Consider the following 18,223-nt stretch of genomic DNA (forward strand, 5'->3'; position numbering starts at 1 on the left):
AGCACATGTTTTACACACCAGATGCCCTTACAGCTGCAAACCATCTCTGGAAAAAGAATTATTATTATTATTATTATTATTATTATTATTATTATTATTATTATTATTATTATTATTATTATTATTATTATTCATTTCGCTTTAGTTGTTTCAATAAATAAAAGAAAATCCATTATATTATATTATATTATATTATATTTAATTATATTATTATGTTATTATATTATATTACATTATATTATATTATATTATATTATATTATATTATATTATATTATATTATATTATATTATATTATATATTATTAATATATTTAATATATTTAGATTTTCTTTTATTTATTGAAACAACTAAAGCGAAATGTATAATAATAATAATAATAATAATAATAATAATAATAATAATAACAATAATAATAATAATAATAATAATTTAATAATAATAATAACAATAATAATAGTAATAATAATAATTTAATATTAATAATTTAATAATAATAATAAAAAACTTTTTTTCCCCAGAATTAATCGCCCTCCTGTAAATTTTCTTTTCTTTTTAAAAGAATTCCCAAGTGATGTTGAACAGATTCAGGAATTTTACACAGTATCTCCTATAATATTTTTTCTTCTGGAGAAGGTCATTTTAATGTCAATATTATTAGCCCCCTTCAGCAATATTAGTTTTGGATTGTCTCCAGAACAAACCACTGTTATACAATGACTTGCCTAATTACCCTAACTTTACTCTAATTACCCTAGTGAAGCCTTTAAATGTCACTTTAAGCTGAATACTAGTGTCTTGAAGAATATCTAGTAAAATATCATGTGCTGTCATCATGACAAACACCATCAGTTATCAGAAATGAGCTAATAAAACTATTATGTTCAGAAATGTGTTAAAGAAAACATATTCAGGAGGGCTAATAATTCTAATTAGACCTGTATATGAAGTGTAAACAGTGAAAGCTGGATTGACTGTTGTGAGATGATGAACTGAAGAGAGCAGAAACACTGACCTCTGCTCCTCCTCCACCTCCTCTTTGGTCAATCTCTTCTCAAACTTGCTGCTTTTCTTAGTGTCGAGCATCTCGGCTTCATCTGATGCCACAGCGGAGGCTACGTCTAAAAGAAACACAACACAACGAACATCAAATCCACGCACTTTACTCTGCTACAAAATAACCTGCTATGTTATTTAAAGAACTGAGTAACGCATGTTTTCATACTATAATGTCAATTAAATGCGCAAAACTCTTATATCACACATAAAAAGTGCTAATAAAGCAGCGTTTCCATTCAACCACAAACAAAATCATCCCTTCCTGATGAACTTGCACAAATATGAGTCAGAGAAATGGAGTTTAGAGCTCTGGGATTTAGCACTGTGGTGTTTTTCCTCTAATAAATGAGTTGCGCCTTAGAAGATGAAGACGAAACACAATGAACGCAATGCGGTGGCTTTTGGAGGCGTGAGACACCTAACGTCTTACTCAGATTATCATCCCACCAGCTTTAATCCTCTCGCAGACCTGTCAAGCCATTGGTAATGGCAGCTAGGAAGTCTTTGTAATATATCAAGGATGAAACCTGTTTCACACACACCACTAACCCTCAGTATATGTGCTGCTGTTCTGTTGCTGTAATAAGTATTTAATGGCCCGTTTCCACTGAGCGGTACGGTACGGTTTGGTTCAGTTCGGTACACTTTTATAGCCGTTTCCACTGTCAAAAAGCATTTCGAAAGGGTACCAAACACGAGAAAAGGTACCAAAAGGCGGAGCCACATGCGCAGCTGAACGCTATTGGTTTACAGAGATACATCATTCGCTTACGCAACAAGCCAGAATGAAAACAAAAAACCGCCATGTTTAAAATACACGCACAGACGAGAGATTATAGCGGAATTATAAATACATGTAATAACGAGCCATGGTCGATCTGGGCTCAAACAAACCTTGTCGTCATCTTGATAAACAGCCACAAAGCAACAAAATGGAGTAGAGCAGATTTACCCTGAGCCCCGTAGTTTTTTACAAGCCAGTCTGAAGCGCGAGCGGTTTCGCTTTCTTCCTTGCGCTTGCGCGCGTCTAACATTATATCTGAAATAACAAACTTCTTGAGCTGATGATAATAACCTGCGCTTGATTATTGACGTGCTTTTGAAACCCGATCCTGTCAGACACTGACAAACGCGAGAGTGAAGCGTGAAGAAACAAAGGAGAAGCCGGAAAAAAAGGAGCACATTATTTATCAGCAAACATGAACAAAATGCCATGATTAACTGACTTATTATCTTCACCTTTGGACTAATATGAACCGGGAATGATGGAATTACTGTCTAACAGAGGCTACATGTGCTGCTGAAGATTACAGACACAGATAAGAGGTTTTCACTGACTGTAGGCTATATTTTGTGTTGTTTTGAACCTAAATACTGACGAAATGTCTGCTATAAGTAGTTCTTCTGTAGTTGGTAACATATCGGAGACTGTAAGGGGCTGTATGTGTTTATATATGTTCATTTATTTAGTTATTTAATATAATTACAGACGTTACAGTAGTCTGTTTCACACTGTCATTGATCTGCAGTTATAATCAACTCATGTTCATAGAAAAGTTACTAATAAACATTTCTACACAAGTATTTATGTGTGTAAAGCGTCTGTTTTGTGAGAAGAGCTTCTCATATGATATGTGAATGACCTGTACAGCTTTATTGTAGACATTTCCTCGAGCGAGAATGACGTCGACTGAAACTTTGTCATACACCACGCCCACCAAAAGAGTACCCTTGTTAGTGGAAACGCAAGCTTGATAAAGGTGACCCGTACCAAACCGAACCGTACCAGTCAGTGGAAACGAGCCATAATACTAAAATTCTATGACTTTTCCAATACTTTCAAGTAGATTCTTATGACCTCGTGTTTCCATGTAATGTCTATGTTAACATGGTAAATAATACAAAAAATAATGCATGTTCAAATGTTTAAAACAAGCAACAATCGCTTTAGTTTAAATGTATTTTATATCCATGTAAAATTAATTTAGAGAATGCTTACACAGCACTAATAATGTGAGAGAGTGTTTTTGATCAGAAGTGAAAACAGCTAACCAATATTCAAGTATATACTCAAGTATATGTATATATTTGCTAAACTAATTTCCTTGACTTTTCCAAAACTCCAAAAAACACCATGTCAAAATTCCTTGACTTTTCCAGGTTTCCCGTGACTGTGTGAACCCTGTGATTCCTATGTTTTTGCATTATAAGACTCGCTACTTTGCAAACTAGGATTATATGGGAGCACCCCCGCTGATATCTGGATGCGAACGCAGCAGAAATTGCAACCTAGAAGCCAATGTTGCACTGAGGGAACAAAAGAAGTGTGTGACCGGGACCCAGTTCCACACAGGCGTCAGTTTACAGCCGCAGAGCACAAAGATCCAGTGTTTGAGGGGGTCGACTATGAGCGTTTATCTCTGCCAGCACTGAAACACCCGCTCTTATGGAGGATAATGAGACTAGCAGAGTCACGGGTGAGAACGACACGAACAGAACGAAAGATTGGGGGGGAACAGGATCCTAATAACTAGTTTCTGTGAGCGATAATAGTAAAGTCTCCACTCGTGTAGAAAGACAGAGTATAATGACATGCTGTAGTGTGAACTCTTCAAACATCAATGTCAAACAAGACATAAATGTGCAAAAGTGGACGTCTGTTGTTTGGTGAATTATGCCAGATTATGCAGGCTAAATTATTATATGCTTTTGTTTACATGACAAAACATGTCTTTTTGACTCAAGAAGGTCCATGCTGACTCCAAAGGCAGATACTGATAAGATCAGGGCCTGGTGTGTGGACTTTGGAGGTTTTACGATGTGGTCACATGTTGTTTGGTCAGTTTGAATATCTCAGTATTTGGGCTTAAGTCACATGGTCAAGAAAGATATAAAATAGATGCTAAAACGCTGCTCTGCCTCTTTTCTTTTCCTGGCCTGTCTTTTCCTGGTCTGCTTTCCTCCTCTGCTCCTCTCCTCCTCTGGAGTCTATCTTCTCTGACTCTACTGCAATCAGGCTAACTTCTGGGCCTGTTCTCTTTGTCTCTCCCTCTCCCCCTGTGTCTCTCCTTCTCCCTCTGGTAACTTTAATTTTACATTTAAGCTGGGTACAATTTATATCATATGTTATATCATTTCATACTTATCCAGAGCGAGCAGAAGGGCTGCCAAAATCACTCTGGACCCCTCACGCCCAGCACACTGCCTCTTTGAACTTTTACCTTCTGGTCGACGCTACAGAGCACTGCGCACCAGAACAGCCCGACACAGAAACAGTTTCTTCCCTCAGGCCATCCATCTCATGAACACTTGATGATAATAATTGTGGAACCAACATCACTACTTGCTGTACACTTTTATACGCTTATTTAACAACACACTTTACATGCCAATTTGCACATAACAGCTGCACATATAACGTTGTATATAGTAATAAACATGTACATACACTTGTCAATCTGTATATTTGCACTCACTACTTACTTCTGTTTGTTAAATATATTTATTCTCTGTTTTTTGTCCTGTCTCTGTTATCCTGTTGCACTGTAGAAGCTCTGTCACCAAAACAAATTCCTTGTATGTGTGAACATACCTGGCAATAAAGCTCTGTCTGATTCTGATATCTCATCATTTTATACAGTTATTTTGTAATTAATTCAGTTGTAACCATAGCAAGTTATTGTTATTAAATCATCTCATTATCAATATTTGTGAATTACTTTTGATTTACCATCAACACTTAACTCTTCCATATTGCAATACAATACAATCACATAATATGAACGCTCTCCCACATTTCTAGCTATTAATAACACCCTTATTTCTGTTTTTGGTATAAGATTGCAGAAGGATGGTTTGACTAGAATGTAAGGTTTTTACCATCAATACTGATAACTTTTTAGTCATTCGGCACAACTACAGTTCGAACCGCTGTGGTTTAAAACCCATTCCTACAGGAGCACAATACAGTTGTATCAGCAATCATATTGCATATTAGACCCTTAACCTTGAAAGAATCAAACTGAAAGCTTCGTACTGAATCTAAGAGGCTGTTTACACAACATCTTCAGTTAAAAGAGAGGACACTTTTTATGCATTTTCATTTATACAACATCGTTTTTTGGACTGAAAATGCATAAATCTGAAAAACATGTTACAAAAAGTGGAGTTTTTTGCAAATGCCACTACTGTCGTGTCTGTGTGAACACTTTAATATCAGATTGGGGAAAGAATCCAGGAATCAGGATCCAAACTAACTACTTTCTACAAGCAATAATATTCATAATGTCTCCAGTTGTGAAGAAAGACAAGAGTACAAAGCCATGCTGTAGTGTGAACTCTTCAAATATGCATTTAAAAATGTCAAACAAGACATAAAAAGGCGTGGACGTCTGTTGTTTAGCAAATTATGGAGGCCAAAAGGGAGTACAATACAGTTGTATCAGCCATATAATTGCATATTAGACCATTAACCCTTTAAAGAATTAATCATGACCATCTGAAAGCTTAGTACTGAAGCTAAGGGGCCATTTAAACAACATTTTTAGCCAAAAAAGTCAAGATTTTTATGCATTTGACTTGTTCATTTACACAACAACATTGTTTTTGGGACTGAAAATGCATAAATCTGAAAACGAGTTACAAGGTGAACGTTTTTGAAAATGCCACCACTGTTGAGTCAATGTAAACACCTTAAAATCTTTGAAAATGATGATGTCATGTGCCTGCATGGTATGCTTTAAGGTAGATGATGATTAAAGGTAATAGTGAACGCGCGACAATAGCAAAGTTTGTAATAGGGCTGTTGATCAAGTGTTTGCTAACAATTCATATGCGAGGTGTGTATTTACTTCACATTACAACCTACAGGTTTCACACTCTGCAAATCCTACATACACACCGGCTCTAAAAAGCCAACAATGCATTGCCACTTCCTCATAGGTACTGTTTGATAACAAGGTGACTGTGAAAAATATTGGTGTGGCAAATATAATCCAGCCTATTAAGACATTTTCATGGATCTTTTTTTAAAAATTGTTGTGTAAACGTGAAACTTTTTTAAAATACAAGAGAAAAACGTTAACGTTTTTGGCTATTTATTTGGCTAAACTAGCTGTGGGAGACTTGTTCAGGGCATCACAGTATGATGATTGTACCTTGTATTGCAATCAGAGAGACACATTAATGCCTTTTAGCATGAAATCGGCTCTTTTTCAAAGCTACAAATCATATTTAGTTTCAAACCGATGTTGTGGCATTAGTGTTTTTAGACCTAAGCTCTGCATTTGACATGGACCACCATAGCATTTAGATTTCTTGGCTAGAGTATATTGATCAGCATAATTCTTCTCCTCATTCACTCACCTGTGGGGTTCCACAAGGCTCGATCCTTGTCCTGATTTTATTTCCTATTTTTATGCTACCAATTGGCTCTATCTTTGAGAAATTTAGAGTTTGGTTTCATATGTTGATGACGACGAGATGATCCCAAGGTTTCCATATCCTGGACCAGGCCGTATCCTGAGCAGCTACTGTGGTGGTCATGGAGGAGTGGAGAACATGAGACTGATTCCTGTGACGCTCCAGAGACAGACGAGTCTTCGCTGAGGCCAGCTTCCAGCCTCCGCCACTGAGACTGCAGCTCTGCACAAGACGTTTGGCCAGCGGAGAAATTAAAATGGTCGTGCCCAACTGAGTCTGGTTTCTCTCAAGGTTTTCTTTCTTCACTTTCGCCATTAGTGAAGTTTTTTTTCCCTCTCCGCTGTCGCCACTGTCTTGCATGGTTCAGGATCTGTAGAGCTGCGCATCGTTGGATTTGCTCTTCAGTATTTGGACTCTCAGTGGTGATTATTAAACCACACTGAACTGAGCTCAACTGAACTGAACTTAAACACTACAAACTGAACTACACTGTTCCTATTTACTATGACCTTTAATGTGAAGCTGCTTTGACACAATCTACATTGTATAAGCGCTATACAAATAAAGGGGAATTGAATTGAATTGATGACACACAGCTATATCTCCCTCTACAGCTTAATAACAAAGACTCTGTTACGTTGTCTACTTATCTGTCTTAATCCATTTAGACTACTGCAACTCCTGCATGGCCACAGCCATATCACCCTGCAGCGAAGACTGGTTACTCACTGAAGCTAAGCAGGGCTGAATACCTGGATTGGAGACCACATGCGAAAACTAGGTTGCTTTTGGAAGTGGTGTTAGAGAGGCCAACAGGGGGCGCTCAACTTGTGGTCTGTGTGAGTCTTAATGTCCCTTTAAAAGTGAAGGGGACACTATACTGTCAGTGGGCGCCGTCTTTCGGATGAGACGTAAAACCGAGGTGCTGACTCTCTGTGGTCATTAAAAATCCCATGGCACTTCTCGTAACCCTGGTGTCCTGGCCAAAGTCCCTCAATCGGCCCTTACGATTATGGCCTCCCAATCATCCCCATCCACCGAATTGGCTCTATCACTGTCTCTCCACTATCCCTATGGCTGGTGTGTGGTGAGCGCACTAGCACTGTTGTCCTGTGGCTGCCGTCGCATTATCCAAGTGGTCGCTGCACACTAGTGGTGGTGTGGAGAGATCCCCCCTCATGATTGTGAAGCACTTTGGGTGTATACACAATAAATGCGCTATATAAACACACATCACATTACATTACATAAATCAGTCCCCTTTAATCTGCCTTCATATAGTTTAAAATGGTTTTGCAAGGCTGTTGACAGGCAGTCAAAATAAACCAAATCGATCTCTAAAATACAGAAACCTGTGAAACAAGTGCCTAAACCAAGGTTGCATCAAGATTGATTGTTGCCAACCTCTCTCTATGGAACAAACTACAAACCTTCATCAGAAATGTGTAACCATGACCTGTATTTACTGTAAATATCAAGTTAGAAATCACTTACCACTCCCTTTTCCCAAGCCATAGTCCATGACGTGTTTAATTCTGTTTTGTTAGCTGTTTTTGTGCTATTTTATGCATTGTTATGCCAGTGATTTAAGCTTTGACTGCTATACCTACTGGTCCTTTCCTGATTGGATAGCACTTTGGATCAATTGATAGTTGTGTGAATTTGCTTTATAAATAAAGAGAAAGAAAGAATGAAAGACACATGAATGGGGTTGTCAGAACTACCAGCTTCAGAACCAATCAGTACTGAACTTCTAAAAATGTCTATTTCCCACTAACATTTGAGCAGTTGAGCCGGTTCTTGCTGATTGGCCATTGTGTTCACATGCACTACAGCTATGAATGTAATTGGTTTCAACGTTCATCGCTTGACAATCTTTCCCAGTTGATTACACTGATGCACTGAAGCTTTTGAAAGTCTCGTCTATCAGAGGATACATGCATGAACAAATATACTAGCAATTAGCTGATGAATCACTTATGAACACAATGCATGTGAACACAATGGCCAATCAGCGCTGTTCAAAAACCTGCTCAGCGGTGCTCATATGTAAAATGCCATTACATTTCAGTACAGACTGATAAAGCCAGTACTTCTGACAACTCTACAGATGAATGTCTTAAAATCAGCTCTGCAAGCCTTAAGAGTATGAATACTGATACATCCATACCATTATTCTCCAAGACCTCTGGAAGAGATTGGGTTGCTGGAGACTCCGGGAGGGGTACAGATTTTACTTCAGTGGCAGGTACAGACAGTGGCTCTGGGGTGGACACAGCCTCTGGTTCAGTTACTGGGGCGGGCACAGGTGCTGGTTCAGGGGTTGGCACAAAGACGGGTTCAGGGATGGGCACATCTTGGACTGGTTCAGGCACTGGTTCCTGGACAGACTCTTTCACTGGTTCTGATGCTGGAACAGACTCCTTTACTGGTTCAGGCACAGGTTCGGGGATAGACTCCTTCACTGGTTCAGGCACAAGATCTGGTACTGGGACAGACTCCTTTACTGGGTCAGGCACAGGTTCTGGTGCTGGGACAGGTTCTTTTACAGGTTCCGGTGCTGGGACAGGCTCCTTTACAGGTTTTTGTGCTGGGACAGGCTTCTTTATGGGTTCTGGTGCTGGGACAGGCTCCTTTACAAGTTCTGGTGCTTGGACTGGCTCCTTTACAGGTTCTGGTGCTTGGACTGGCTCCTTTACAGGTTCTGGTGCAGGGACAGGCTCCTTTACAGGTTCTGTTGCATGGACAGTCTCTTTCACAGTTTTTGGTGCTGGGACAGGCTCCTTTACAGGTTCTGGTGCAGGGACAGTCTCTTTCACAATTTCTGGTGCTGGGACAGGCTCCTTGATGGGTACTGGCTCTGTCACGGGTTCTGACACAGATTTTCGCTCTTCTACAGGTGCAGATTCTACAACTGCTTCAGGTACAGGCTCAGGCTTGGGCTCTGGCTCTGGTGCTGCCTAGAAATCAGAGGAAAAGGTAAAGAATAAGTGTCAGTTTAGCTTATTTATTAACACTCAGTTTAAACAAAGTAAAATCTTATATCTTACATAATAAAGCTTATATGTCTATCTTTAGGCCAAGTCACACAGAAAGACATCACCAGATACTACTACTTTTTTGTCAGATCAGGTGTGTAACCTGTCTGTTAGAGCTCATTTTTGCCACCTGAAGCTGCCGAAATGCTATACATTTGGTAGAGTGCCTTATGTTAGAACACAAACACATACTGGGATTGACCTTGGGATGGGGGACCTAGTAGTACTTCCAGGATCAATTCTGGGTAAGCAATAAAACTAGAAAATGTTCATCCAATTAAATATTGTCGGGCTGACATCTCCCATAATTCCGTGGTAGCCCAAACTGTTAACAAATGTAGATTTGAGCTCCTGCGCATCTCTCTTCAAGCAAATCCACCATTAATCGCGTGCACACGTGAATGCGCACCGCACGTTCATGTGCATACGAGACACATGAGATCACAGCGGTAAAATCAAATGCAGAATCAAAACTTTTACAAATCCTGAATCAATGTTGGAGTTAGTTTTGCACGCTGGAGGAAGGACGACACCATGACTGAAGTATTTCTGTTAGACAGCTAAAGTTCTGTTTTAAAACTATTTTAGTCACGCAAAGCTGATGTAGATTGTGTTGTTATGAATGGGTTATATGCACAGAAGTGTTGTTCAGCCGCTGAAATCTCTCGGTGAAAGCTTGATGTGACTATTTTCAGTTTCATGTGGTCCTTTTACAGCATCGATAATGTTGGTTTATATTTAATTTAACAACAAAACATCAGTAAATAGCGCTATTCCGCCTAGCCTGCTTTACTGAGGTGAAGTTGCTTTTACATTCACATTGGGTTATTTTTGATCAATGACAGCCTGTGATGCACTTCCTATACTGTTTACCATGCTACTCTGAATATTCGCATGTAAGTATGGCTAAGTAATAAGCTAAATTCCTAGTGGGTTGTCTGCTGTCATGTCACTGTGCACGCATTCGCGATTTCAGGAGGCGTGGCTTTGAAACACAGTCCCTCCCCTGCCGTCCAAAGATAATATGCTAACCGGTTAGCATTTTGGCAGATCACCTACTGCACCTTTAAGTAAACAACAGGCATATGTCATAAGAGATGGCATAGTCATAGTGATGGGATTTTGATGCAATAAGATGGCAACAGCATAATTAGCAATGGGGGGTGGGGGTGGGGTGTGTGTTAAAGAATATTTTCATGATGAAAAAACATCTGCAAACTGGAATGATCCAAAGACCAAATAACTTATATAGTATAGTATACCCTAAAACTCTACTGACCTATACTGAGCAGTACCTCTGAGTGCAAACAAGACCTAAATGCAAGTTATACATGTTCCATTCATACACTTTATATAATACAACACACATTTACAGTTTACAACCTTACAACTTGGGGAATTCAAGCAATGATCTCCACACTGAACAGCAGATTCAATAGAGCTTCATTCCCCAAGTGGCTAACAGAGCGCATCTGTGTGACAGCTGCCATATGCAGTCCGTCGTCCTTAACAAGCACCTGTCCCTGACAAGGGGACAAAGATTGTACTTCTGACTAACCCTCGTCCAAACCCACTAGCATTAAACCTCATGACACAACCACTTTCATACACTCCCAGAAGCCTGCGAATAACAGGTGCACAAGCCTTTCAAACTGCAAGTGACTTCTTGGTAATTCATGGTGATCATGAGATCTTGAGGGAGAACGATGTCATAGATATTATGTGTAGCCCAAGTAGAAACATCACAGCTCACACTATTGTTTATAAAGCCTCCTAAGCATTTGAAATCAATGCTAATAGTGTCGATTTCTGTAAACTGACCTCAATTGTATCGAAGCACCATAGAGAAGCAAAGGTAAGACTGGATTGAATTGGAGTCTGTAGGGATTAAGGTTATCCAGAGAGGTTACGTTTAGGATTAACGGTAGATTTGTGCCATTATTAGATTAGGTGATGCAGAATGTCAACAACAAGCTGATCAAAGAGACTGAAAACAAGCATGATTAATAGAAAAAAAATGAATTTTTCTGATATCTGGAAAATAAAAGTTGTCAAGTCCTAGAGGTTCGGATGAGGTATATTCTCAATTATGTAATATATATGTATTTGTAAATATATATATATACACACACCAACATAGACAATATATCACTTCAAACTATAAACAATGTCACTAAAATGCTATTCAAAAGCATATGATTGTTATGTTACCGTAGCAACTATAGAATCACCACAACAAAAAATTACTATAGTTGTTGTTACCATAACGACTAAAGAATCATCAAAACAGAATAATTCAAGTACTTTAATATAGTTGTTGTTACCATAGCAACTATAGAATCACAACAACAGATCAATGACTATAGTTATTGTGTTACTATAGCAACTGTATAATCACCACAACAGATTAATTACTATAGTTGTTGTGTTACCATAGCAACTATAGAATCATCACAACAGATCGACGAATAATGTTGTTGTGTTACTATAGCAACTATAGAATCACCACAACAGATCAATGACTATAGTTATTGTGTTCCTATAGCAACTGTATGATCACCACAATAGATTAATTACTATAGTTGTTGTGTTACCATAGCAACTGTATGATCACCACAATAGATTAATTACTATAGTTGTTGTGTTACCATAGCAACTATAGAATCACCAAAACAGATTAATTACTATAGTTGTTGTGTTACCATAGCAACTATAGAATCACCACAACAGATTGATTACTATAGTTGTTGTGTTACTATAGCAACTATAGAATCACAACAGACCAATGACTGTAGTTGTTGTTACTATAGCAACTCTAGAATCACCATGACAGAAAAATGACTATGGTTGTTGTGTTACCATAACAACTACAGAATCACCACAACAGAAAAATAACTATAGGTGTTGTGTTGCAATAGCAACTATAGAATCACCACAACAGATAAATGGCTACAGTAGTTGTGTTACCATAGCAACTATAGAATCACCACAACAGATTAACTACTATAGTTGTTGTTACCATAGCAACTATAGAATCACCACAACAGATTAATTACTATAGTTGTTGTGTTACCATAGCAACTATAGAATCATCACAACAGATTAATTACTATAGTTGTTGTGTTACCATAGCAACTACAGAATCACCACAACAGATTAATTACTATAGTTTTTGTGTTACCATAGCAACAATAGAATCACCACAACAGATTGATTACTATAGTTGTTGTGTTACTAAAGCAACTATAGAATCACAACAGACCAATGACTGTAGTTGTTGTTAGTATAGCAACTATAGAATCACCATGACAGGAAAATGACTACAGTTGTTGTGTTACCATAACAACTACAGAATCACCACAACGGAAAAATAACTATAGGTGTTGTGTTGCAATAGCAACTATAGAATCACCACAACAGATAAATAACTTTAGGTGTCGTGTTGCAATAGCAACTATAGAATCACCACAACAGATAAATGGCTACAGTAGTTGTGTTACCATAGCAACTATAGCATCACCACAACAGGTTAATTGGATTGAAGTAACCCATCATTTTTTGTAATGTTTTCTGAGTTGTTGCCGGGTGTTGCAAGGCACCACTGCTGAAGTATTCTAATTAGTCTTTACTGTTGCTATGCAGTTGCTAGGGTGAAATGAGTGATTACAAGTGTAATGCTATGTAGTCTCTGATATTATGGTCATGTCAACCCTTTAACGCGAGTCTGAGAGAATGTTTTTGTGGATTTTATTGTTTGACCATTTGAAAATAACGCATGGCTAAACATGACAGGGCAGCTGCTACCAGAATAGCAACTCTATTCCCCCTCTGAAACCAAACTTTATCACTTCAAGAGTCTTGGCATCCACCAAGCACCAGCAGATGGTGCATTCCATCTCACACAACCACAAAAATGCATTTCTGATGTGTGAGCGAGACTGAAAATAAACCCTCAAATCCCACTGACACACTGCTGGAGCAGAGATCCAGTCTGCTACTGAATTCCAGAGGAAAGAAATCAGTCAAATGCAGAGCGTAGCAACATCAAATGATAAAAAGAACAATAACTAAACTTTGGCAAATGCTACTTGCATCATAAGTGCTTGATTTACCAAACCAATAATTAGTTCTTCTGCAAATGAAGGTTTTTGAATAAGCACTATGCCAAGGCATGCAGAACTATAATAGTGCCAATAATAATAATAAAAATGTCTGCCACATTATTTGGTTATTAAATAATTACTATTTATTGCACAGTAGGCTGTTTGTGGTTGACAAGCGACACAAAGGAGCTTGGCACATTTAAAGGAACATTCCAGATTCAAGTTTAGCTGTGTGTCAGCCTTGCAGGTATGCTGTTGATTAAATACAGTTTAAAAAATAAAAGGATAAAATGTCCAATATACAAATTTGTGCAACATTTCATTCGGGAAGGTGTGAAGGTGTGACAGTCGATAATGGTCTTTATATTTATGTAGACAACAATGTTTTACATTTGAATCCTTTATTTTTCATCCTTAAAGAATAAAAAATCATCAAGGTTAATATAGTTAACGAACACAAAAACAAAAACTACAATTGAAAAATCATTTTCGTTAACTGAAATAAAAATAAAAAAACCAGAGTTTTTTTTATTAAACTAGAACGAACTGAAAGGATATTGTGTATATACAAAACTAACTGAAACGAACTAAAACTATGGCAATAATGTCCTTCGTTTTCACACATTTGTGTTCAATAATGGGTTCTGTTTCTGTATTAGTGATCGCAATCACTATAGCGATTACCATAGCAAGTATAGAATCACCAAAACAGATTAATTACTATAGTTGTGTTACCATAGCAACATAGAATCACCATAAGAGATTAATTACTATAGTTGTTGTGTTACCATAACAACAATAGGATCACCACAACAGATCAATGACTTTAGTTGTTGTGTTACTATAGCAACTATAGAATCACCACAGCAGATTAATTACTATAGTTTTTGTGTTACCATAGCAACTATAGAATCACCACAATAGATTAATTACTATAGTTGTTGTGTTACCATAGTAACTATAGAATCACCACAACAGATTAATTACTATAGTTGTTGTGTTACCATAGCCACTATAGAATCACAACAACAGATCAATGACTATAGTTGTGTTACCATAGCCGCTATAAAATCACAACAACAGATTAATTACTATAGTTGTGTTACCATAGCAACGATTATATCACCACAACAGATTATTTACTATAGTTGTGTTACCATAGCAACGATAGAATCACCACAACAGATTAATTACTATAGTTGTTGTGTTACCATAACAACGATAGAATCACCACAACAGATCAACGACTATAGTTGTTGTATTACTATAGCAACTCTAGAATTACCACAACAGATAAATGACTATAGTTGTGTTACCATAGCAACTATAGAATCACCACAATAGATTAATTACTATAGTTGTTGTGTTACCATAGCAACTATAGAATCACCACAACAGATTAATTACTTTAGTTGTTGTGTTACCATAGCAACGATAGAATCACCACAACAGATTAATTACTATACTTGTGTTACCATAGCAACGATAGAATGACCACAACAGATTAATTACTATAGTTGTTGTGTTACAATAGCAACTATAGAATCACCACAGCAGATTAATTACTATAGTTGTTGTGTTATCATAGCAACTATAGAATCACCACAACCGATTAATTACTCTAGTTGTTGTGTTACCAAAGCAACAATAGGATCACCACAACAGATCAATGACTTTAAGTGTTGTATTACTATAGCGACTATAGAATCACCACAGCAGATCAATGACTATAGTTTTATTACTATAGCAACTATAGAATCACCACAATAGATTAATTACTATAGTTGTTGGTTACCATAGCAACTATAGAATCACCACAATAGATTAATAACTATAGTCGTTGTGTTACCATAGCAACCATAGAATCACCACAACAGATCAACAACTATAGTCGTGTTACTATAGCAACTGTAGAATCACAACAATATATTAATTAATATCTGGGTTAAAATTCTGATATTGACGCTGAAATCAAATGAGAGCACCATTTCAGACTTTGAGAAACTCGAGAAGTCTTGATCTCTAGAGATTCGTCTGAATGATTGTCTATATTTTTGTCTTCCATCAATCCGACTGAAATCATCAGGAAGAAACGCTTGACATTCGGTGTATTGTAATAATTGATTCTATAGTTGTTGAAAACTACAGTATTGGGTCATTTGTTTATGTAACAATGTCAATATAGTGTAAATGAACACCTAAAATGCTGTAAAAGTGTCAGGTGTTCATGCATTACTACTAGAAAACAGCGTCATGTAAACATAGCCTTATTTAGATCCAGAACTAGCCACTGCACTGTGGTTTTTTTCATCAGACACCAGAGATCCACGTCATCTGATGTCCCGCAGCAGTCTGTCCCGAGACGTAAACACATGAAAGGGGAATTAGGGCAGCTTGAGACGCATTCCTCCTTGCTGCCAACAGTCCATTAGTCCCTGATGCTCTTAGAAAGCGTGAACAACCTGCACGGATGTCAGACGGCACTCCATTGCCATCTCAGGCTTTACTGTCATCTCAGATCCGCTTCTCAGAGGATGATGGCAAATCTATATTAATGCCACCACACATGAAGGTCAGCGTAAAAGTACAATCCGTAAGGCCAATTCAGAGAGATCACCCAAGACAAACAGATACAGAGGGGTTTTACAGCGGGTTAGCACTTTTCACCAATTCCAGGAGCCCAAATATATATATTAAATAAAGAGGTTAGAGAGGTTATACAGTTAGAATTATTAGCACTCCTGAATTATTAGCCCCAATTTCTGTCTAACGGAAGGAAGACTTTTTCAACACATTTCTAATACCTAATATTTTCAAGACCCTAATATTCAGCTTAAAGTGACATTTAAAGGCTTAACTAGGTTAATTAGGGTAAAGTTAGGGTAATTAGTAATAATAATAATAACAATAATAATTACTTACATTTATATAGCGCTTTTCTGCACACTCAAAGCACTTTACACATAGGGGGGAATCTCCTCATCCACCACCAGTGTGCAGCATCCACCTGGATGATACGACGGCAGCCATTTTGTGCTAGACGACACACCAGCTGATTGGTGGAGAGGAGACAGAGTGATGAAGCCAATTATGATATGGGGATGGTTAGGAGGCCATGATGGATAAAGGCCAGAGGGCAGATTTGGCCAGGATGCCGGGGTTAAACCTCTATTATTTTTCGAAGGACATCCTGGGATTATTAACAACCACAGAGAGTCCGGGCCTCGGTTAAATGTCTCATCTGAAAGGCGGCGCTCACTGAGCAGTATAGAGTCCCCGTTACTATACTGGGGCATTAGGACCCACACAGACTACCGGTCGGGCGCAACAATGCAAAGGGAACTAGATTTCTTGTTTGCCTCCTGGCGCGTATGGGTGACAGTAGATTTATGTGTGGAGGTGAAGGAGGTGTGAGAGACAGCGTTTTTATATGTAGACAATAATAATGTTTTATATTTTAATCCTTGGCAATGCAGTGGCGTAGTAGGAATATATTTATTAGAGTTGCACAGTACATCAGAATATTTACATATAATGAATATGTTTTTTGGGATTACACAATATATCAAGAGTATTTAAATATAATAAATATATCAGAGTGTTTACATACAACGAATATATCGGAATAGATTTATTAGGGTTGTGCAATAATGTCTATTTATATGTAATAAATATATCGGAATATATAAGGGTTGCTTTCCCAGTTATGGGTAGCGGCTGGAAGGGCATACGCTGCGAAAAACATGTGCTGGATAAGTTGGCGGTTCATTCCGCTGTGGCGACCCCGGATTAATAAAGGGACTAAGCTGAAGTAAATGAATGAATTTTAATCCTTTAATTTTTTTATATTTATGTAGATAATAATAATGTTTTATATTTTAATCCTTTAATTTTTTTAATATATAAAAATATTTGTGTGCTGCTTCGCATCCCTGTGTGTGTAATAAGCAACATGTACACATGTTTTTGACCCAAATATCACTATAAATATCCAAAAAAATCCAAGTGTGCAATTGTTTTCAGAACAGATTTAAGCTTTTGGAAGCTTCAAAATAAAAGTCACTATTCAACATCATTATACAGTATGGAATAGCCAGGATAACATTTAAAACTACTCAGACTGTGTTCGTTTCACATAAGACAGTCATTCAAATGGGTTAAGTGAATAACTAATGAGATAGTTTTCATTTTTTTGGTGAACTATTCTTTTAAGAAATAGAAATGTATGCCAGAAATATATTAAACAAATAGTGTTAGGATATTCTTTAAAAAACAAACCATTCCCTCCCTTTAAATGTCATTTATTTACATAATGACCCTATTTACATGTTTCTCAATTCCTATTTCCATATTACCAGCATAAAAATTATAAAGATTGACTTTAGTAACTTTGAATAGTTTAATGAGGCAGTGGGCCAAAGCATGTGGACTGGAATAAGCTCTCATTGTTTGACTGGTTTATGGAAAGAGTTTGCGCTGAATAAATTCACAAACCCTTCAGAGCTCTGCTTGGGAATCCTACAGAAAGCCCATTGTTTTATAAGGCCCATCGTCATCACGTACAGTCAGTGTCTGCTAGCATAGCATAACTAGCAGACTGTAC

At 37.5% G+C, this 18,223-nt stretch overlaps 1 protein-coding gene across 2 annotated transcripts in view; it reads right to left on the minus strand.

Annotated features, from left to right (window-relative positions):
• The window catches only part of si:ch73-366l1.5 (FILIA-N KH-like domain-containing protein), a 55,482-nt gene that overhangs the window by 14,248 nt on the left and 23,011 nt on the right, over nucleotides 1-18,223 (minus strand). For both annotated transcript variants that reach the window (XM_056454368.1, XM_056454367.1), the window contains exons 3-4: nucleotides 8,650-9,439; nucleotides 1,015-1,120 (exon numbers count right to left, since the gene is read on the minus strand). In XM_056454368.1, coding sequence (XP_056310343.1) covers nucleotides 1,015-1,120; nucleotides 8,650-9,439 — 896 coding nt within the window. The remainder of the gene's footprint in view (nucleotides 1-1,014; nucleotides 1,121-8,649; nucleotides 9,440-18,223) is intronic.

The sequence above is a fragment of the Danio aesculapii genome, chromosome 3, assembly GCF_903798145.1.
Source record: "Danio aesculapii chromosome 3, fDanAes4.1, whole genome shotgun sequence".
Classification (NCBI taxonomy): domain Eukaryota; kingdom Metazoa; phylum Chordata; class Actinopteri; order Cypriniformes; family Danionidae; genus Danio; species Danio aesculapii.